This window comes from Giraffa tippelskirchi, chromosome 2 (genome assembly GCF_054371585.1).
Source record: "Giraffa tippelskirchi isolate mGirTip1 chromosome 2, T2T-mGirTip1v1.2.pri, whole genome shotgun sequence".
Classification (NCBI taxonomy): Eukaryota; Metazoa; Chordata; class Mammalia; order Artiodactyla; family Giraffidae; genus Giraffa; species Giraffa tippelskirchi.
The window spans coordinates 12889225-12913236 of record NC_137276.1 but is presented as its reverse complement, the minus strand read 5'-3'; the positions used below and the strand labels follow the sequence as shown (position 1 = coordinate 12913236).

Genomic DNA, 24012 nt, shown 5'->3' with positions numbered 1-24012 from the left:
GTTAGGTCCATGAATCAAGGCAAATTGGAAGTGGTCAAACAGGAGATGGCAAGAGTGAACATCTATATTTTAGGAATCAGTGAACTAAAATGGACTGAAATGGGTGAATTTAACTCAGATGATCATTATATCTACTACTGTGGGCAAGAATCCCTTAAAAGAAATGGATTAGCCATTGTAGTCAACAAAAGAGTCCAAAATGCAGTACTTGGATGCAGTCTCAAAAACAACAGAATGATCTCTGTTCATATCCAAGGCAAACCATTCAATATCACAGTAATCCAAGTCTATGCTTTGACCAGTAATGCTGAAGAAGCTGAGGTTGAATGGTTCTATGAAGACTGACAAGATCTTCTAGAACTAACACCCAAAAAAGATGTCCTTTTCATTATAGGGGACTGGAATGCAAAAGTAGGAAGTCAAGAGATTCCTGGAGTAACAGGCAAATTTGGTCTTGGAGTACAGAATGAATCAGGGCAAAGGCTAATAGAGTTTCGCCAAGAGAACACACTGGTCATAGCAAACACCCTCTTCCAACAATACAAGAGAAGCCTCTACACATGGACATCACCAGATAGTCAATACCAAAATCAGATTGATTATATTCTTTGCAGCCAAAGATGGAGAAGCTCTATATCTTCAGCAAAAACAAGACCGGGAGCTGACTGTGACTCAGATCATGAATTCCTTATTGGAAAATTCAGACTTAAATTGAAAAAAGTAGGGAAAACCACTAGACCATTTTGGTATGACCTAAATCAAATCCCTTATGCATATACAGTGGAAGTGAGAGATAGATTCAAGGGATTAGATCTGATAGACAGAGCGCCTGAAGAACTATGGACAGAGGTTCATGACACTGTACAGGAGGCAGGGATCAAGACCATCCCCAAGAAAAAGAAATGCAAAAAGGCAAAATGGTTGTCTCAGGAGGCCTTAAAAATAGCTGTGAAATGAAGAGAAGCAAAAGGCAAAGGAGAAAAGGAAAGATATTCCCATTTGAATGCAGAGTTCCAAAGAATAGCAAGGAGAGATAAGAAACCTTCCTCAGAGATCAGTGCAAAGAAATAGAGGAAAACAATAGAATGGGAAAGACTAGAGATCTCTTCAAGAAAATTAGAGATACCAAGGGAACATTTCATGCAAAGATGGGCTTGATAAAGGACAGAAATGGTATGGATCTAACAGAAGCAGAAGATATTAAGAAGAGGTGGCAAGAATATGCAGAACGGTACAAAAAAGATCTTCATGAACCAGATAATCACGATGGTGTGATCACTCACCTAGAGCCAGACATCCTTGACATTGAAGTCAAGTGGGCCTTAGAAAACATCACTATGAACAAAGCTAGTGGAGGTGATGGAATTCCAGTTGAGCTATTTCAAATCCTAGAAGATGATGCTGTGAAAGTGCTGCACTAATATGCCAACAAATTTGGGAAACTCAGCAGTAGCCACAGGACTGGAAAAGGTCAGTTCTCATTCCAATCCCAAAGAAAGGCAAAGTCAAAGAATGCTCAAACTACCACACAATTGCACTCATCTCACACGCTAGTAAAGTGATGCTCAAAATTCTTCAAGCCAGGCTTCAACAATATGTGAACTGTGAACTTCCAGATGTTCAAGCTGGTTTTAGAAAAGGCAGGGGAACCAGAGATCAGATTGCCAACATCCGTTGGATCATCGAAAAAGCAAGAGAGTTCCAGAAAAACATCTATTTCTGCTTTATTGACTATGCCAAATGCTGTCTTAGCCCATTCATTTTTCTATAACCAAATGTCATAGGTGTCTTATAAACAACACAATTTTTTCCTCACAGTTCTGGAGGCTGGGAAGTCCAAGATCAAGGGGCTGGCATATTTGGTGAGCCATGATTCATAGATGGTCATCTTCTCACAGGGCAGAAGGGGAAAGAGATCTCTCTAAGGGCACTAATCCCATTCATGAGGGCTCCACTTCCCTGGTGGCTCAGACGGGAAAGAATGCACCTGCAATGCAGGAGCCGAAGGAGACTCAAGTTCGATCCCTGGATTGGGAAGATCCCCTGGAGGAGGAAACGGCTGCTATTTCCACTCCAATATTCTTGCCTGGAGAATCTCATGGACAGAAGAGCCTGGCGGGCTACAATCCATGGAGTCACAAAGAGTCGAACACAGCTGAAGTGACTTAGCACACATGCCACCATCAATATCTAATTATACCCCAAAGGTCCAGTCTCCAAATACTATCACATTGGGGACTGGATTTCCATATATGAATCGGGGAGGGAAACACAAATATTCAATCTATGCAAACACATCCACGTATACCCACCTTTCAAAGTTTATTGTAAAGATAAGAATTAACAGCAAACACTTCAGAGGAACCCTTGCATAGTGAGAACTCAACATATGTGAGTCTTTCTATGCCCTGACATTTCTGTACACCTCCCAGAACCCTACAGCGAAGGGCTCCACAGTGGTCCAAATAGTACATGGGACATATATCAACATCTGGGCATTAGTTGCTCAGTTGTGTCCACCTCTTTGTGAACTCATGGACTAGCCCACCAGGCTCCTCTGTCCATGGAATTCTCCAGGCAAGAATACTGGAGTGGGTAACCATTCCCTTCTCTAGGGAATCTTGCCGACCCAGGGATTGAACAAGGTAGATTCTTCATCTGAGCCACCAAGGAGCATCTGTAAATAAGCTTTACCTGGAACTAATTCCAACTGATCTGCTGTCATTGTAAAAGCTGGGTGAGTAGATAGGTGTTTTCAATAAATTCTATAAAAAAAGAAAACCTATCAATCAATGGATATTAACTATTCAATTGCCTGCCAGTCATTCAATTGCCTGACAGTCATTTTATTCCCATTAGTTACTTTATTCTATTTTTACTTTTTATTTTTTTTATGCACCGAGTTTTTGTTGAGGCATTTGGGGTCTTTAGTTGCAGTATGTGGGATCTTAGTTCCCCGACCAGGGATCAAACCCAGCCTCCCTACACTGGGAACATGGAGTCTTAACCACTGGACCACCAGGGAAGTGCCAGCCACTTTATTCTTAATGAGTCTGATTCTGCATAAATTCAGTGACATTGCAGAATTTAAGAAATCACTAACATTTTTCATTTCTTCCTTATACTTTTATGTATTTGTTTTAGCAATAAGATTTTTGTATTATTTGTAAAATCAGAAAAAAAAAAAAACTTTTTAACAAAGTTGAAACAAAATTACTGAAGTGTATCCCTACTGTGCCACCAGCACAGGCTGTGTGGTCTGGGAAAAGCCCCACACCCTTTCTGAACTTTAGTCACCTAAGTGTTAGGTGCAGAGATCAGACCAGATGCTGCCCTGGGGGTCCTTCTAATGGTCTTGGACCCCACGTGTGTTTCAGGGTCTCTCACCCACTAGAACAGAGTGTTTGATTTTGCAGCGCCACCTGTCAGTGGGCAGTTCTCAATTTTTTTCCAAGTCACAGCTGGTACAGCTATAGCCAGGGTTCTGTCATGTGGGCGTTTCTTGGACCGTCCAGGAGTGACAGACTGCAATCAAATATAGAGACCTTCCCAGGAGGCGCTAGTGGTAAAGAACCAGACTGCCAATTCAGGAGACGCAGGAGACACGGGTTCCATCCCTGGGTCAGGAAGATCGCCCGCAGAAGGAAACGGCAATCCACTCCAGTGTTCTTGCCTGGAGAATCCCTCGGGCAGAGGAGCCTGGCGGGCTACAGTCCATAGGGTCCCAAAGAGTCGGACAGGACTGAAGGGACTCAGCACACCTTGTGGCATAAGGCTATGCCTGCCCCCCTTAGGGTCTCTTTCATCAGCTGTGGGGATCAGGGACCTGGCCTGTTCGCTGAATCTGGTTTGTGGTTGAAAGAGCTGCTATTCTCTGAGGAGGTGTGCTAACCAGGGGGAATGGGTGATGAGTATGCTTTGTGAGTATGAAATGCACTCAAAACCAAATCACCCTTACTGGATGGATTCATTAAGACACAGCTCTAAACTGCCTTAACAATAAGCATGAGAAATGGACAAATACTCTCTTGCCACAATCTTTCCTCTCTTAATCTAGGCAGGCTGATCTCTATTCAGGCTTCAGCGATAGTCTCAGAGTGTCATTATCTCTCGATTATTGTAATGAGCATCTGAGTAGTAATGGCCTGGCAAGTTGCTTTTGTGCCTGTGTATTTAGTAGGGTCCTCATTCAAGCAGCCAAAGCATCCTCCAGGCTTGTATCCAAGCGGCAAACCACCAGCATCCAAAGAACAAAGATATGGGCAATGAGTGTTTGCAGGCAGGGGAGGAGAAAGGAAGGCAGGGAGGGAGAGAAAAAGGGAATTCTATCCAATGATAAGATTTCAGACCTCACTCGGTCAGCATCCAAAGAGGACATGAGCTTGCTTGGAAGACTCACCATGGGTTTGGACTTTGTCTCAAAGCCAGCCTCTCCACAACAGGAGAACAAGTTATCTGAATGACAAAGAATATCTCACACTTGCAGCAACACGAATGGACCTAGAGATTATCATCACCAGGGCTTCCCTGGTGGCTCAGATGGTAAAGAATCTGCCCACAATGCAGAGACCCAGGTTCAACCCCTGTGTCAGGAAGATCCCCTGCAGAAGGGCATGGCAACCCACTCCAGTATTCTTCCCTGGAGAATCCCCTTGGACAGAGGAGCCTGTCAGGCTATAGTCCATGGGGTTGCAAAGAGTTGCACAGGACTGAGCAAATACACTTTCAGAGATTATCATACTGAATGAAGTAAATCAGACAGAGAAAGAGATATCATGTGATATCACTTCCAGTGGAATCTAAAAACAACAGTACAAATGAACTTATTTACAAAACAGAAACAGAGTCACAGGTGTAGGAAACCAACTTATGGTTTTCAGGGGGAAAGTGAGGGAAGGATAAATTGGGAGATTGAGACTGACACATACATACTACTATGTATAAAAGAGATAACTAATAATAGCCTACTGTATAGCACAAAGAACTCAGTACTCGGTAATGGGGTTCCTTGATGATCCAGTTGTTGAGAATCTGCCTTGCATTGCAGGGGACACAGGTTAGATCCCTGGTCTGGGAAGATCCCACATGCCACAGAGCAACATGGCCCGTGCCCACGGGCCACAAGTACTGAGCCTGTGCTCTAGAGGCCTCGAGCCGCAACCACTGAAGCCCACGTGCCTAGAGCCTGTGCTGCACAACAAGAGAAGCCACCACGATGGGAAGCCCGCACACACAATGAGGAGTACCTCTCACTCTTCTTGCAACTAGAGAAAGCCGCAGGCAGCAATGAAGACCCGCCACAGCCAAAAGCAATTTTAAAAACTAAATAAATAATCTTGAAAAAAAAATAACTCTATAATGACCTATATGAGGAAAGAATCTTAAAGAGTGGGCATATGTATGTGTATAACTGATTCACTTTGCTGTTTATCTGAAACTAAGACAATATTGTAAATCAACTATGTTCCAATAAAAATTTAAAAAATAGAATACCACAAACACAGAGCAATGGGGGCAGAGAGAGCATGTTCATCCTATTACTGTGTTGGGAAACCCTGCTTCTTTTTTTTTAATTTATTTATTTTAATTGGAGGCTAATTCCTTTACAATATTGCGTGGTGGTTTTTGCTATACATGAATCAGCCATGGGTGTACATGTGTCTCACCATCCTGAACCCCCCTCCCACCTCCCTCCCCACCCCATCCCTCTGGGTTGTCCCAGAGCACCCACTTTGAGTACCCTGCTTCATGCATCGAACTTGTGCTGGTCATCTATTTTATATATGGTAATATACAAGTTTCAATGCTTTTCTCTCAAATCATCCCACCCTCACCTTCTCCCACAGAGTCCAAAAGTCTGTTCTTTACATCCGTGTCTCCTTTGCTGTCTTGCATATAGTGTCATCGTTACTGTCTTTCTAAATTCTGTATATATGTGTTAATATACTGTATTGGTGTTTCTCTTTCTGACTTACTTCACTTTGTATAATAGGCTCCAGTTTCATCCACCTCATTAAATCTGACTCAAATGTGTTCTTTTTTTACAGCTAAGTAATATTCCATTGTGTATATGTACCACAACTTCCTTATCCATTCGTCTGCCAGTGGACATCTGGGTTGCTTTCATGACCAAGCTATTGTAAACAGTGTTGCAATGAACACTGGGGTACATGTGTCTCTTTCAATTCTGAAACCCTGCTTCTTGAGAGAAAGCACAATTTAGTGAGGAAGGAGCCCAGGCTCTAGCGCAGTCTGCCTGAGTGTGTCTCAACTTTGTGACTGACAAGTCATGTGGTATTGGACAAGCCACCTTGTCTCCCCGTGACTTACTTTCCCAACCTATAAAATGTAGTGTGCATAGATTGCAAACACTTTGTAGCTCCTTCCATTAGGAGGTAGGGATCATCATAGTTTCTACACACAGCGTTACTATTGAGCTATAAAATTCTAGGCTACCTGGCCTGTAGCCAACTTTCCGTAAAATGTAGTCACACTTATTACTATTATTGTTGCTATTTGTCATTATGATGTCACTTGTGTGGGGTAGGACAGTGTGAGAGGAACAGGCTTGGACCCAGACAGATATGGATTCAATTCTGGTGCCATTCACTGACTTTGGATAAACGACTTCTCTGAGCTTTAGCTTCTTCACCTGTAAAGCTGAGAGAGCAACACCAGCTTCAGTGGATGCTGGAGATGTGTGAGCTTGGCAGAGTAGAAATCTCTCAAAAGGAATGGCTGCCACCATGCCCGCTGCTTGGCATACCAAGGGTGGCAGGACCTGATTGCCCACTGTGGGCACCTCCCCAAGCCCACCAAATGCCCCTTAGGACCTGGAGAGAACATGGCCCCTGTGGGGATACCCTCACCTTGGTAGAGTTCTCATTTCTTGCTAGATGCTGGATGAAGAAAATAATCAAAGGAAGAAATTCCCTGCTGGTCCAGTGGTTAAGACTCCGAGCTGCCAGCGCAGAGGGTATGGCTTCCATCTCTGAACGGGGAACGAGTATCCCACATGCCATGCACAATGAACAAAATATTTTTGTTTTTTGACAAAATATTTTTTTAAGTATTAAAAAAAAGAGAAAATAATCAAAGAGGACAGTACTTTACACATTCAAGTCACTTGAGAAGTGTCCTTACTGATCTCGGCTAATTGACTATAAATTTCAGTTCAACCACAGAGCGATGTGTTTGCTAGCAAAGCTTTTTCTTTCTAACACATCTACTATAGCAACACTTTTCTTGAATTGATTCCCGGACACTATTTTTAAATATACAATCCCACCCCAAGAGGATCCGATATAGTAAGTCTCAAGTTGGGACCGGGCCCCTTTGTTTCCTAAGGGCTGGAGAGTGATTCTGAGAAGCGCTGGCTGAAAGCAGAGGCCAAGGAAGGAGTGATCCCCCACCAGACCTTCTAAACCCTAAGGGCACTGTGGTGCGGTGGGTGATGCCCTGACTTGGAAGCAGGGAATCTGGATCTGAACCCCAGGCTCCCCACCCCTTGTGATGGGACAAAGTAAGTCAGTTCCCTTGCCCTCTCCACAAATGAGGATAACGCCTGCTGTACTTGCCTCCAGGCACAGCAGTGCAGGTTAGAGAAAATCATTCTCAGCCATGCTTGCGAGGGGCCAGACTCTGATATGCTGCTGAATAAAGCAGATACGGCCTCTGCCCCCATGGAGCTCCCATTTGTTGCTGCTGTTGTTCAGTCGCTCAGTCGTGTCCAACTCTTAGGGACCCCATGGACTGCAGCACAGCAGACTTCCCTGCACTTCACCATCTCCCAGAGCTCGCTCAAACTCGTGCTCATTGAGTCGGTGATGCCATCCAACCATCTTGTCCTCTGTCATCCCCTTCTCTGCCTGCCTTCAATCTTTCCCAGCATCAGAGTCTTTTCCAGTGAGCTGGCTCTGGCAAAAAAACAGAGAACGGATTCTTCCTCGTGACTCTCAGAAGGACCCAACCCCACTGACACCTTGATTTCAGACTGCCAACCTCCAGAACTGTGAGACAGCAAATTTCTCATGTCCATGCTCAGTCACTAAGTCATGTCTGACTCTTTGGGGCCCCATGGACTATAGCCAGCCAGGCTCCTCTGTTCATGGGATTCTCCAAGCAAGAATACTGGAGTCAGTAGCCATTTCCTTCTCCAGGGGATCTTCCCAACCCAGGGATCAAATCTTGCATCTCCCACATCGGCAGGCAGATTCTTTACCACTGCACCACCTGGGAAGTCCGTGAGACAGTAAATGTCTGTTGTTTAAGCTGCTCAGTTGGTGGTACTGTGTTACAAGAGTTCAAGAGAATTCATAGAACTTGGATTTCTGGAATACACATACCCTCCATGGTCTGCTCCGCTGCAGACTTAGCCACAAAATCCTGGGCGTGCTGAGGTTCTAGCATGATCCAGTGAAAAATAGAGCATTTCCTGCCACATCAATAAACAAAGGATGTCACAATCATCAGCAATTGCAGCCACCAGGGATGGTGAGCTGGTGAGCCCTGAGGGAACTCAGGAAGGAAATAATACCCGCCATCTATCAGCCATCAAACCACAGCCACTCCCTATGGTGAACCCTGAGGAAACTCAGGATGTGAAAACACAAGATAGTGGCCTCAGGTAGATGAGGTGCCTATCAAAGGAATGATTTCAGTGAGCCCAGAATCTTGCATTTTTGCATACAGAGAAAAGAACTAAATTCCTTAACTTGGAATATCTGGTTTTCTTTAAGTATAATTTTTTGATGTTCAGACCACCTGCCTTTTGTTGCAAAACTTCTGTATAATCTGGTTCTTCCCCTCACCCCCTCAGATCAGCTTTTTCAGGGTTACTTGAGATGCTGCCTCCTGAGCTTGAAGTTCAAAAATTCCCATTGAATAAAACATATTTCTCAACTTTCAGGTTGTGAATATTTTTTAAGTCCACACCCAGCATGACTATGCCTCCGTAAGGATGGGTATTGACTTTGGAGGTTTCTTTCCAGAGGACTCAAGGTTCTGACACCCTAAGCTGCAAGGAGAACACACAGCAGACAGACACAGTAGCCCCAGCCCTCCGGGAAGGCTATCTAGATACACAGTGGTAAATGCCAATAGCTGCCTAGGGTCCCCACCAAAGAGGCAGATCAGGAAAACCCAAGCTGGTAGAACTGCCTTAAAATGGCCAGGAGTTTGAGACAAAGCAGTAACTCTATCTCTCCCTACTGTCATCATCTGAAAAAATGGACAGCTTTAAAAAAACAAAACAAAACACACAACTATCTGGAAAGTGAAACCTTTAAATCAAGTATCTTTACGTTATTTTTCATCTATGTTCATGTCCTCCATGTCTCCAAGCTTTATGAATACTTTATGAGCATTTGTTAAAAAAGACATCAACTTCAGTGATATGCTGAGATGTAGCTGATGGCTTGTAAATGGTGAATCACAACACCAGCAGGCTTGCAGGGGACCTTCAGTGAGCAGATGCTCCCCAAGCTGCAGTTTGCCTCTTTCCAGAACCCAGTAAATGATGTGTGCCATCTCATCTCTTCCTTGAATATGAAATAAGACCTAAGGAGATGCTGACCCCTGGACTCGGACAGTCACTGTGGGCTAGATAAGCCAATAATCATTGCAAATCTTTCATTATAAAAGATAGAAAAGGGTTTCTTCCCAGACCCCCTTGCAGATAAAGGTATGTCACCTAATTCTGGTCAATGAGATATAAATGGGATTGCTTTATCCTGTTGCATCATTACCTTTGCTACCATTCTTTCCGACCCATAACAAGCTTTCCCACCATCACTGTCTGTACTGCTTATGATCCTGGGCTTCTTCCAAAATCTGGCTCAAATGCAACTTCATTCATGAATGATCACCAAAGCTATTTGAGAATGGCTCCTCTGCTGAATTCATACAGCTTCTACCTATGTACCACTTTGGTGACACTCAGACATGTGTAGGGAGCATTCTAGTTTCTTGTGAACTTGCTTTTCCCCTGGCTCCCAATCTGTGAGACACCTGGGGCTGACTCTAGTCTTCCACTGAGGACAATGCCCCTGTACAGGTGGTCTCTCAACAACTCTGCCTCTTGGAGTTTCAGCAAACCGTCCCAACCCTCCTATCCACAGAATCCTCTTCTTCTACCATCTACCATTCCTCATACTTCCTTATACCTCACCCTTGTAATTAGCTCCTTTGTCAATGAACCCTTCTACAGTGTCAAAATCCTGACTTAAATCCTCACCTGTGGTGAAATAAGGTGAAGTATTCATACTTTACAAAGATCCATGTAGTCAAAGCTATGGTTTTTCCAGTAGTCATGTATGGATGTGAGAGTTGGACCATAAAGAAGGCTGTGCAGCAAAGAATTGATGCTTTCTAACTATGTACTGGAGAAGATTCTTGAGAGTCCCTTGAACTGCAAGGAGATCAAACCAGTTAATCCTAAAGGAAATCAACTCTGAATATTCATTGGAAGGACTGATGCTGAAGCTGGAGCTCCAATACTTTGGCCACCTGATGCGAAGAGCTAACTCATTGGAAAAGACTCTGATCCTGGGAAAGATTGAAGGCAAAAGGAGAAAGGGGCAGCAGAGGATAAGATGGTTAGATAGCATCATTGACTCAGTGGACAAGAATGTGAGCAAACTCCAGGAGATATTAAATGATGGGGCATGCTGTAGTCCATGGGGTCGCAAAGAGTCAGACACGATTTAGCAACTGAACAATAACAACGGTTCAATACTTTACTCCCCCATAGACTTTTGACCTTTGTGAATTCAAGGACACACGGAGGATCCCCATCTCACCTTCCAACTCTTGGGAAAATTCCACCCTGGGTTGTGATTATAAATACCAGCCCCTGTTTGCTGGGGAAAAGTTGGGGTGGTGCTATGCAGGATCTGGGAACAAGGAGATAGAGCCTCACCTGACCCAGATGGTAGCAGTCTCTGGGAAGGCTCCACAGAGGACCTTATCCTCCCTGGGACCAAGAGGCATCATTTCAGCATCTGTGATTACAATGAACTGAAACTGCTCTGCATGTCCTGCAGGGCTCTGGGAACCCTTCTAAGCCCCAGAACTGTCTCTTCAACCAGTATCACTCACTGGCCAATCACTGAACAGTGGTACCTCCAGACCATAGACTCCTCTTCAGTCAGCCAGTCTAGAATGAGGTCCACCCCTATGTCCCAACATGGAAGGCCGTTCTCAATATAATTTTGTTATCAAGGTATAGTTGATTTACAATATTATATTAGTTTCAAGTGTACAGCAATTCAGCATTTTTACAGACCATACTTCATTAACATTCTTGATTATAATTTTGGCAGGGGAGTAAATTACAAAGAGTTTGTACAGTTTCATTCCATTTTTGCAAAATATCAACTATGCATATATGCTTGTGGATGCTCCTGGTAGGATCTGGGAAGAAAAGCACAAACTGTTAACTCCTCCAAGAATAATGGGTAGGAATTTTCATCCTTGACGTTTTTAAGAAAAAGATTTGTGAATTTTGTAATTTTTTTTTCAAAATTCTCAATCCTGGAGGTCCTTTATTTGGCAGGAGGTATTCCTTTACAACAATAATTGCCTGGAGCAGTGGGTCAATAGATGGCTTTTGCTTTTGTTCCACCAGCTGACTTCCCCTCTTCTGCCGAAACCTCGGCTCCCCAGCACCTGTGGGCCTAGCGGGGGCGCTGGGGGCGCTGCAGGGTCTGCGCACCCAGCAAAGCACAGAGAACTCGCCGCTCCAGGGAGAGGCAGCGCGAGTCTGCCTCCTTCCCCGAATCTGCGAATCCGGTTCCTTCCTTCTCGGCCCCTCAGTTCCGACCAATCCCACAGCGTGTCGGAAGGCCTGCCATCTCCAAAATCTCCACCAACAAACCCAGAATAAGTGACTTCGTGTTCCTTTCCTTTCAGACAGAATGCCCAGGAAATAGGCAAATGACAGGTGGCCGCAGTCAGGCCAGAAACAGGACAGGGGCCCCAGCACACTCCCAAGAAGCCCCTTCTCCCCTACCCCACCCCCAAGCCGCCCACCCTCGACGGGATGCCCACCTGCTTGCGCGCAGGCAAGAGCTCAACCATCCCGGAGCTCCTGATTTCCTGCTTGGAAGTCAGACTTCGTTTTCAGAGCGTTCCAGGGACGCCTAAGTATCTAAGTGTGGATCGCTTAAGAGTAAGTAAGGCCACAGGACCTGCCACGGAGAGGAACTCCAGAGCTTGGCTCCTCCGTGCCAGGGCTGGACCTACGGCTGCCCAGGGCAGGAGAAGCTCCCCGCTGACATCCTGAGTCCATCTTCTCCAAGCATCTCCTATGCCAGGGTCTCTTAGAGAACCGCGGGTGCGCCTGGTCCCATCTGCCTGGTACTTACCTACACGGCTGGTCCGCCTCCATACAGGGCCCAGCTGGGGCCGGTGAAAGAGCAAGGGAGGGGGACTGAGACCCCAGATATGGCTGCTGGCCTCCCTTGGGTCCCAGGAGTAGAAGGGTGAGGGAGAGAGGCAAAGGATGAAGGCTGAAAGCAAGACCCCAGTTGGGCAAGAACTGGCGAGCATCCTGGGGGTGGGGGGCACAGATGATGGCGGTGCTAGGGGCAGAGCTGTTGCAGGACATGAAAGAGTGCTGGGGATGGGACTCCAATCTCTGGAGCAGGTGAAAGACACACAGGGGCTGGGAGAAGGGGCCCAAGAGGGCGCGGGCTGCAGAGAGGAGCAGCTGACATCCAGCATTCATGCTCCAGCGCTCTGCTTGGGGGCCGGGCCGCGCTCAGAGAGAGCCTGGGAAGACCGCCAGCCTCTGCCAGAGGTGACACAGAGGCAACCTCGAAGTCGACCACCATGTGCCATCGGTGCAGGCTTGGCATTCTTGCCCAGGACCAGGTCAGGACCGAGGCGCGCGGCCCCTTGAGCGCCACCAGTACGCGCAGCTGTGCAGCAGGAATGCCACCAACTTCAGAGACCTGGGCGAGGACAGCAAGCTGAACACTCACACAGAGTGGTGGCAGGGCTGCCAGAGGACCTCAAGGTCAAGAGGAAGGCACTGGATACTGAGTGGACACACTGCAAGATGTAGGCCAATGTCATGGCACCCACGTGGGTACAGGAGTGGATCCCCGGGAGCCCCTTACCCTGACAGGGGCTGGAGGCACTAGTGGTGACTCTAGACGGCCCAACCTTCCTTTAACTCCTCCCCATACCTGCGACTCCTGGGCCCCGCAGTGGCCCTCCTCCAGGCCTGCCATACTCCTCCTCCACTCGGAAATCTACCACCTTTGCTGCACTCTTGCTGAGCCAGGTGACAGGCTCTTGGGTGCTCCTGATGGAGCAGGTCAGGCGGAAGCACAGTGAGTTCCCACTAGGTCGTTTGGTGCATAGCCAGATGCTTATTATTAGTCTCACTCTAAGCCTCCAAAAGAACCCTTCTCCCAAAATATAATGTTTTCTACAGAAATGCCCACAAGCACTGTAATTATATCACAGAAAAGGAAAGGAGGATAGGATTTGCTGGAGGAGACTGGAGCAAAAAGATACAGGTATAAATAGAGGCTTGTCGTAAAGGAACAGTTACGGCCATTGAAGACACTTAGAAACACTCCACTTTTTCACCTGCTACTGCTCTTGGGTCTTCTTTGTATTAATAATAATGAAGAGATCACTGTGCCCCCAGCATTTGGCCTGCAATGGGCAGCAGCCTCAGAAGGGCTGGCTTCACCAGGAAGCTGCCTGTGGCACAGCCAGTGTGGCCAGGCCATGGATCTGACCACCCTGGGTTATCCTACAGCACTGCACCTGCCACCCAGGTGAATGGGCCAGCCTCCTGGATGGAGACCCAAAGGTGCCATTCTGGGCTAGGGAAGAAACCCAGCACCTGACTTCTAACCCAGAGCTCAGGCCTGACGTTTTTATTTCAGTTTTCTAGCTCAAGGGACTTCTTTCATTTCTTGGCAATAACTGAATGTGTGTGGTGGCAGGAAAAGGTGTAACTTTCCATACCTCATTAAATGTCACTCCAGAAGGAGATGAGTTCTGGGGCTGGGATATTCAGTCATCAGCAAGTCAAGAAGAGGATTTTTTTGAGAGCTGAGGGAGGGAGGCAGGAAAGGCTTTGAAGAAGAGACTGTCCTTGGCTTTTTCTGGCTCAGGTTTTCTCACTACAGCCCCAAACATCAAAATGAAATACATTTGACATTTCATTGTTAGACCCCTCTTGAGAGCTCCGCATGAGATTTATCATGTCAAGGATCCTGTGGAGATTCTGTGCAAGCTCCTGTTATCCACCTCTGCCTGGTACTTGCCTGTGAAACATTAATCGTATGAGTGCCAAGACCCTGATTCATTGGTTGCAGCCTGCTTTCTGCAAGGGGATTAGCCAGGGTGTCTCCTCAACAAGATGGAAGCTTGAATCCCATCACCTCCCCTTCACTGGGGTGGAGGAAGCATCAGGTCAAAGATATTCATAGATAATATGGAGATGTAGAAGGGGGAAAAAGGCAGAATACAGAAATAGTGGGAAATGAAGAGGAATTGACTTGGAAAACAGAGGAGAACAATTCAAAACCTGTTAACAGTGTACATATTCACTGTTCAAAATAAGATTTTCTACTTCCAAAGGCTGACTGGGAATGTACAGTCTTTTAACACATCAAGATTGCAACTCTCATCCATCCAAATAAATATTTTACATTTCCAACATCTTTTACATACTGGCTTATCTCACTTTGCAAAAAAAAAAAAAAAATCCCTGGTAATGTGTGCGTAAATCCACAAGTCTTATTGTAGATGTACCAAAAATTCTGTTTATGATGTTGTCACTAATGGTTCTGAATATAGATGATTAAATTTTGTTTATAGACCCATGTGTTGAATGCGTTTAAATTTCTCAAGTTATATGTGGGAGTAATTAAATTCTAACATTTAAATAATGATTAAGATTTGTAATGATATAGAAATTAAGCACGAAATTCTCTACTCTCCCTTTGATGACCACTGGATTTAGATACACACAATCCTGGAGAACACAAAACTTGGTGCCATGTAATGAAATGCTATCATTAGAAGGCCCCAAATGAACAGCTCATTCCTGGAACTTGCTGAAATTGACAAGTCTAGTTTGAGTAGCATGTTCTCTTTGGTATGATTTATCCTTGATTTGATCCTGGCCATCCTGAGGTTGTGTATAGTTAGACCATGTGTGTAACTGGCTTGGTTTATTAATCCCATGGCTGGAGACTGTTCTGCTGATTTAATGTTTATTGAGTACCTACAGTGTGTGAAAGACAGTACAAGCCCCAGCTTGAAGAGCTTCACACAGTGAGTCAGCCACAAATGCATCTTACGCATGAAACAAAGACATCAGCTTATGAAGAGAAATCAATTAGGGACCCACCTTGAAGAGTAAATGTGCTCTTAACCTCTCATCTGTAGGATGGACCCTGGGTTCACTCCAGATCTAGCCATACTCTTGGCATAAGCTCCATACCTTATGTTTGCAAGACTACTAAGTCACAGGACAGAGGTGGTGAACTAACCAGTCTGAGAAAATAAACTGGGAACTTAACACCCGCCCCCACCCCCCCATAGAAGGACAGACTGAAAATTCACAAGATCAAAAATTCAGGAAGGTTACATCAACTGGAATAGTTACCTTAGCATCTCTAAAAATCGCTATTTCTGGGTAACTGTGGCCAACATGTATTGAAATACTCCCCAGCTGATTTAGTGAGATAAATCTATTGGTTGGCTGCCAAAAGTAAGACTTGGTGACAATGCTTACAAAGAGGATTACAAAACCTCCCATCAGTCTCAGAAAGGGCTGGTGCCAAGTAGCAGGCTGGCTCCATTCCCAGCTTTACAACTCCTTGCAGGAAAAGGACTGGATACTTGGTATTAACTAAAATGAACTACTATAGCAAATTAAAAGTTCTACCTCAACCCTATGGGATTTCTATAAGACTCACTTCTGAGAAATGTGTTTGGGTTTTGTAGTCAAACAAGTCTCAAGTACACTTCAGATGGGGTAAGAATTAATTAGTTGCTGTTCAGTTGCCAATGTGCATAATTTGTAAAGATGTCTCTAAACACAGTGATTCTTCAGCCTCTTTAGGCTTTCCATAAAGTCCACACACATGTTAAAAAAATTTAACTGAAGTTGTAGGCAGGATAGAAACTGGTGAGAGCTTTTCTAGTAATTAATGAGGACACTGTTCTCTCACAGTTGACTTAAACTATCCAGGAATATTTCGAATTTTTTAACATACCAGCAACTAAGAATAACTCATGGAGTATAACTTTATAATGCCATTGACCTAAAGTTGAATAACAATACTTAAAAAAAAACAACTGACTGGACTCATACAGAGCCTTACACACAGATGTATAAGGAAACTGTTGAATGGAAACCTATATATTCTGATTATAAGATTTACCTCTATGTGATCCATCAAGTATTGTCTAAAGGCTAATAGCATATTTCCAAAGCTTCATTCAGATGTTTCTGAGATTCGTTAGAAATAGGATCATTCTTAAGGTGTTTAACCTTTGTTATGTGTTAAAATCACCTGAAATGCTTTGGAAAAATGCTGGTGCCCAATCTCCATCTCTAATCAATTGTCTGGGGATACGGCCTAGGCACTGATGGTGTTTGAAAGCTCCCCAAGTAATTCTAGGAGCAGTCAGGGCTGAAACCAGTGACTCGAACCCTCCAAAGAAGAGACCACAATTAACCAGATTCCTCCCTCACTAATTCTACCCTTTTCCCCTGTCTTTCCACTCTCTACACGTACCAATCCAGAGTATGATCTTTTCCTTTCTCCAGCTTTTTCCTGCCCTTCCCCATGCTGTGAAAAGTCTAGTCATATAGATACTCCTGCTGCTGCTGCTGCTGCTAAGTCGCTTCAGTCGTGTCCGACTCTGTGTGACCCCATAGACGGCAGCCCACCAGGCTCTCCCGTCCCTAGGATTCTCCAGGCAAGAACACTGGAGTGGGTTGCCATTTCCTTGTCCAATGCATGAAAGTGAAAAGTGAAGTCGCTCAGTCGTGTCCAACTCTTAGCGACCCCATGGACTGCAGCCTGCCAGGCTCCTCCACCCATGGGATTTTCCAGGCAAAAGAGTACTGGAGTGGGGTGCCATTGCCTTCTCCGATATAGATACTAAGGATACATATTATCCGTAAAGCAACTATACTCCAATAAAAATTAATTTAAAATAAAAGTTAATTTAATTTTAAAAGATTCATATTGTTAACTAACCCAACCATGAATGGAACCACTCTCCATGGTGGTTACTAACATCAGAGTAATAGGATTTAATTCTTGTCATCCCCAAATCACCTCCTCTTTCCCTTCCTTTAAGGGCACACTTTACTGAGTGAATGAGTTCACTGAGAGGAAGAGAAGGGGAGAGGTGGGAAAACACTGATTCTGCTGTTTAGTGAGCTGGGGTAGTACTGGCATCTTCCAGTTGGTAACTGAATGGCTGCAGACACCAGTCTATGCCCCATATGCCACAAAGGTTAATCTGACAGCTGCATATCATGAATCATTTCCCAAGACTCCTGCCTTCACTGCCATGGGCACTTTTCCAACATCAATGTGGAAATTCTTGTCCCAGGGCACTTGTCCTCATTTAAAGAACTCTTGGGGTGTTAAGGTAAGAATTAGCAGCCTTCTCGTGGCCCAACAGTCTTCACCTATTCCCTTAACCCTGGAAGGGTTTGATCTGTACATTCTGTAGGCGGCAGTTTATTTTTCTGTTCTGGCTTTCAGTAAGCTTCTCCTAGTCCTTGTATTCTGAGTTGATCGTTCTCCAAGTGTGTCACCACAGAGCGGGTGCTGAGCAGTCAGTTCACAGCTGTTGATTTGTTGCAAGATCAATTAGAGAATACAAGAGCATGTTACAGCTCACAGTTTACATTGAGCATTCAGAAAACCAAATATTTGAGTGCTTGCCTTGTGGCAAACACTAGTTGTGTATATATACAAACATATACACAGATACTCTGTCCTATGCAGTTCTATTTCCTCTTATGTGAACCTTTTCCACTTTACTCCTATGTTATCTATCTCTTCATCAACTAATCCATCTCATCATTTTCAAATAGCAATTGGGGGATAAGGAAGAGAGAAAATAATAGCAAAACCTCTTGAAGGTGATTTGTAAGTGTTTTGTACTATAAATGCAAGTGGATTTGAAGTGAAAATCCCTTTGGCACATAAAGGTCTTGTTCAGGAAATGCTGAAATTCTAGATACAGATTTGTAATACATGTTTCCCTGGAATCCTAGAAGGTAATGGGTTTGAATGGACTAAGCACTATCCGGTATTATATCTCAGGTGAGTCCTTTTTAAAAGGCAACCTGAAAAGTTTTACCAACCCCAACCAGTCATTTTAAACCCCATGTTTATTGCTCCTTCACTCCCCATGGAACAAGCAGAAGGGAAAGCAAGGAAGACAGTCACGTTTCTGAAATATTATCTGAACCAGGAGAAAGAGCTTTGTTTGGCCTTCAGTGGTAAAAGGAAAAAACAGTAAATCCTCTTCCGTTCTCCCTGGCCTCCTCCAAGCAAAGTACGAGACTTTCATCAAAGCCTACATAACATTTTACAGTGACACAAAGACAAAGTAAGACAGAGGGACAAGAGGGGTGGGCTGGCAGTTTGGGGCCATATTAGTTTAGTATTAGCCTAGCTCTGGAATAAGCTCTCCAGTCCCGCCTCTGGGTGGGCACCCTCCGAGACCAGCTGACTGGAGTTCCCCAAGGCCTGGCACAGAGGCATCAGATCACCACGCTGACTGTCATGCTCTGGCCGTGCGGCGCAATCTTGCGGGGCCAGGCCAGCAACAGTTTGCGGAGCTCCTCGCGGAAGCTATCGTGCAACCAGGCATAGATGAAGGGGTTGTAGCAGGCGGAACTCATGGCGAGCCAGTGGCAGAGCAGCTGCACTAAGCCGAAGGCGTAGGGATCTATGGCGTGCGGGTCAAGGTCCCGCAGCAGGTTGAAGACATGCAGCGGCAGCCAGCAGATGGCGAACACCACCACAACCACCACCAGCAGGCAGAAGGTGCGGCGGCGGCGCGCGCGGTCCCAGTCGGCCTGGCTCTGGGTCACGCAGCCCGGCACCACGCGGTTCCGGAGATTCACCGACACCCGGACGTAAGACAAGAGGATGACCAGCAGGGGGAGCAGGTAGGTGACGAGCAGCAGCCCCCAAGCGTAGAGCTGCCGCTGGCGCTCCTGGGACCCCCAGAACTCCTCGCAGAGGCGCACGCGGTGCGTCTTGAGCTCGACGTGGTAAGTGTGCAAGGCGGCCGGCAGCGCCAGCACCGCGGACAGAGCCCAGATGGCCAGCATCGCGTAGGCGCTGAGGCGCAACGAGATGCGCCGGCGCAGCGGGTGCACCAGCACGACGTAGCGGTCCACCGCGATGGTGGTGAGCGTGAACACCGACACGTAGACGGTGACAGGCTGTAAGAAGAAGACCAGGTGACACAGGCCGCCGCCGAACACCCAGCCGCGTGGCTCGAACGCGTAGGCCAGCGTGAGCGGCACGCAGGCGGCGCACATGAGCACGTCCGACAGGGCCAGGTTACCGATGAGAAAGTTGGTCACGTTGTGCAGCCGACGCACCCGTGCGATCACCAGCACCAGCAGGCAGTTGCCCACAAGCCCCACGACCACCACGACGCTGTAGAGCAGCACAATCAGCCCCTTCAGCTGATGCACCAGCTGCAGGCTCTGGAACGGCGTGATGGCCTGAGCGCCTGGACCAGCCGCTGACCCATTTCCCACCAAGGCCTCTGAGCTCTGGTTGACTGGACTTGAAGCCGCAGGCAGCAGCCCAGAAAATAAGTCAGGGGCCGCTGGACCCTGAGTCGGCAATGAGGCCATAGCCACCTGTCCAAAGATAATCAGAGCTGTCACCTCCCACTCTCTATCCGTCCCCTCCTACGCCAACCGTTCCCGCCGCCTCCCGCCACACACACATCTCAATTACTCAAATATTCCCTTTAGAATGACTGGCCATAATAAATAATCAACAAAATTAAAAGTGCTGTCACCCCCACCTCTGTAAAATGAAATCTAGGGGTGGTTAGATGTGCATAGGTTATTTAAATGCCTTCCACTCTATTTCGAGCCCTCACAGTCCACACAAGCCAGACCCAGGTGCAGTCCTACCTGGTGATTGGGGCTTGACGGATGGGAAAGCTCTCCGGAGAAAGAGGGGTAGAATCCTGGCTGTCCCTGGAGGTCCTTCACCCAGACGGTGGTGTAGGCTTTTCCGCTTCTCCGCGGAGCTGAGAAGATTCGAGTTCCCAGTGGACTCGCGGCTTTTGAGAGGGGCTGGGAGCACCTCCCCTTCGCCCCGCCCCCCACAACAGCGTGCCCTTGTAGGGAAAATAGGGGCGGAGCTCGCACCTCCCAACTCGGTGCTTTGAGAAATAGGAGAAGGATAGTAGAAACAGAAAAGGAAGAAGGGGCCGGAGGGCCGGAGGAGAATCTCTACTGTGGGAGCTTGCGGCGTCCTGGGAGAGTCCCCCTCCGAAGGAGAGTGCAGTAAACTAGAGAGATGAGAGGCGTGAACTGCCGGGCTCTCGGGACGACCTGGTGCCGTTTCCGTAAGGAAGGCGCAGGGCAGGAAATGGGGTGGGGGATTGAGATATCTACGGGATGTAGGGGAGGGATGAGGGACTCGTCCCTAAGAGCCGGATCCTGCCTAGAGTCCTGGCTCGGGTTAAGAGAGTCGCATAGGTAGTTCTGTCAGGGATTTAAATTGTAGAGCTTGGAACTAGCCGCAGACCTTCGGGGGCTCGCGCTCCCCGGGACGCACTGAGCCCTTTGCCTAAGCTGGCGAAGCGATGCGAGTCACGGGTCCGATCAAGCCCAAGAAAATGGTTCAGCACCACGGACAGCTCCCACGGCCGTGGCTGCGCAGCTCATGCGTGCCTGGGAGCGGATAAACAGGGAGTTCTGTGTCCGTCGCGTTTGGAGGAGGGACCTGGTCCCTAGCTTGGTTCAAAGAGCTGCCTCGCTGCCTGCATCCTGGGCCGGGCTGCAGACTCCAAGAGCGGTAGTGTGGAGTGGAGGCCAATGGGCCGGAGTGACTTGTGCTCCAGCTATCGGTCACCGCTCACAGTGCCATTGACAGCGCTGGGTTTTATCTCCTTAGGTCAGAAAATGCAGCCTTTGTGCAGCAGGCACACCTCAATCCCTGCCCCTCACTACTCCACTACCACCCCCTCCCCTTCTCTTCACTGTTTCTTGACTACCACACTCTATTCTTCATCTCCCTGACAATAGCAGTATGGAATATAAGTTCTGAGACCCCACCCTCTCCATCCTTAAATGAACAGCTAAGGCCTCCTCACCACATTTTAGTAATTGCACGATTTCCACGAGGATAACAAAAATAACAAACATCCAGGAGGCTTAAAAGTTACATAAAATCTTTAGCAGTATTACATCCTCACTGAAATACAAATTAATCTGGACCAAGTTGGGGGAGGCAGGAAGGAGGCTTTGTAGCCTCCCTCCTTTGAAGACATCTCCTCCCTTCGCCTTTTCTTCCCTTTCCCCAGAGGATGGAGCTTTATTATCCCCTCTTTCACAAGCCCTGTACTCTGTCTTCTGGCTGCAAATATTCCCATTAGGCTGGAAAGAAGTAAAATTATTTCACTCTCCAAATTCAAGTGATCGCTCATACAGGGAGAAAAGTCAACAAGGGAACAAAGGCAATCCAATTTTATGCAACTGAATTTGTTCTAAATCCACATGCTCTGAGTTATAATCACTTTCTTTCATTATAGCTAAAGAGAAAGTATGATAGTAAAAAAAATAATAAATACTTCAAAATAAAATACAATCTGTGCCTGACTAATCCCTTTTTATTCAGTCACTAAGTCGTGTCCAACTCTTTGCAACCTCATGAACTGCAACACACCTTTTGATTTTTCTCATCATGTTCATCAACAGGGTTTTATGTACCCAAAAGCTGAGGCACTCTTTTGCTTCAAAGTATCTTTAGCAGAGGAAATTGTGGTAACAGAGTTGAAAAACAATTTGAGGTGATTTTTTTTTTGGACACTCTAAGTCACTTCAGTCATGTCCAACTCTTTGCGACACCATGAACTGTAGCCCATCAGGCTCCTCTATCCATGGGATTCTCCAGGCAAGAATACTGGGGTGGGTTGCCAATTCCTTCTCTAGGGGATCCTCCCCACCCAGGGATCAAACTCATGTCTCCTACAGTCTCCTGCATTGGCAGGTGGGTTCTTAACCACTGTGGCACCTGGGAGGTCTGCTATATTACCTCCTATTCCCCAAAAGCCTTTAATGGCCCATCAAACAGAGGCTGGAAATTTTAGCATGGCATTTCCAATCAAGCTGCCCCTTTATTCTGATCTTCCCTCTTTTTTTTTTTTTTTTTTGGTCTGGCTTCCCAGCTGTCTCACTCCCTATATTCAGACCACACTAGCCTACTGGACACAGACACGACCTTAGCATTCCTGTTCATCATCTCTCTTGGGGTTTATTCCCTTTCTCTAGAATATCGATTGCTTCATCCCCACACAACTCACATTCTTCACATGCTACAATGCTCAATTCAAAAGGTACCTTGTCTTCAAGGTCTTCTCCCTTTCACGATCTTTCTGTCCTTTATTACACTCTACCTTTGAAATTGTGGAAGTGTTTCCTCCCCCTGCCTCCACAACCCCTGATGTAAACTCTTTATGGGCAGGGGCCAATGTCTTGAAGCATTTTGGTACCTACAATATGTCTGAACCCAGCAGATGCCAAATAAATATACTTTTTGATTGAATGGCTAAAAATAGCCACCATTTATTGAGAGCATTTTACATGCCAGGCACTGTGCTAAGTACTTCACACACCTTATCTCATTTGATCCCCTCAAAACTATTGGGTTTCTTTGGGCTGCACCACAGAGCTTGTGGAATCTTAGTTCCCCAACCAGGGATCAAACCCATGCCCTCCACAGTGAAAGCGCAGAGTCCTAACCACAGGACAGCCAGGAAATTCCCCTCAAAATTACTATTATGCTCATTTTACAAATGAGGTAACTGGTACTTCAAGGCTAAGTAACTAACCATAATGGTACAGCTGAAAAGCAGTGGGGCTGGAATCTCAACTTCAGTTTGCCGGGTTCTGGAGCCAAGCCCTCCACTTCCCTGTACTTTACTGCCTCTGATCCAAGACAGACACATCTGCGCAAACAGAAAATATAAGTAAGTTCCAATAGGACTTAATAAAAATAGGGAACCACTCCCCCACAGTGGTATATTAAAGGAGCTCTAATAAATTTGGTTACAATGCTACCTCTATCATGTTTGAGTTAAACAGATCTCTCTGCCTCAGCTGAAATGTCCCTTACTTATATCCCATGTAGGAGACAAAACCCTGGGCTGTATGAACTTAGAGGATGGTATTATGCTTTTTGATGACAATAGACAACAGGAGGTAGAGAACATGAGACGGAGTCAGAGACAACAAAGGCAAAGAGTCTGGGAAGCCTGCTTAAGGACACTGAAGATTTTATGACAGCTGAGTTCATGCTGATATACAGCAATTAGCCCAAACTTAGAAGAAAATATTGGAGAAGGCAATGGCACCCCACTCCAGTACTCTTGCCTGGAAAATCCCATGGATGGAGGAGCCTGGTAGGCTACAGTCCATGGGGTCACTAACAGTCGGACACGACTGAGCGACTTCCCTTTCACTTTTCCCTTTCATGCACTGGAGAAGGAAATGGCAATCCACTCCAGTATTCTTGCCTGGAGAATCCCAGGGACGGCGGAGCCTGATGGGCTGCCGTCTCTGGGGTCGCACAGAGTCGGACACGACTGAAGCGACTTAGCAGCAGCAGAAGAAGAAAATATTTGAGGTCATGTTTTAATTTTTAATTTTTTTTAGGAGAAACCACTAGAGATCATTTTTTTAGTTACCAGGGAGGAGAGAGCAGTTTTTGAAACTTAAGTCCAGGCAATAAAGTAAGAGATGCTCCC

General features: G+C 46.2%; 1 protein-coding gene and 2 long non-coding RNA genes across 3 annotated transcripts in view; all 3 read right to left on the bottom strand.

Moving 5' to 3' along the window:
• Nucleotides 1-20331, bottom strand: part of LOC145524367 (uncharacterized) — a 134739-nt gene extending 114408 nt beyond the window's left edge. The window contains exon 1 of the long non-coding RNA XR_014067444.1: nt 20171-20331. This is a non-coding gene — a long non-coding RNA (uncharacterized LOC145524367). The remainder of the gene's footprint in view (nt 1-20170) is intronic.
• On the bottom strand, nt 2873-8396 carry LOC145524373 (uncharacterized). Its single transcript, XR_014067447.1, has 3 exons — nt 8346-8396; nt 7578-7916; nt 2873-6991 (listed from the first exon to the last, which is right to left on the bottom strand). It is a non-coding gene; the product is annotated as an uncharacterized LOC145524373 (long non-coding RNA).
• PRLHR (prolactin releasing hormone receptor) lies at nt 18770-19882 on the bottom strand. The gene has a single exon (XM_081536424.1). The coding sequence runs from the start codon at nt 19880-19882 to the stop codon at nt 18770-18772; it is 1113 nt and encodes a 370-aa protein (XP_081392550.1).
• Nucleotides 20332-24012: the final 3681 nt, after the last annotated feature.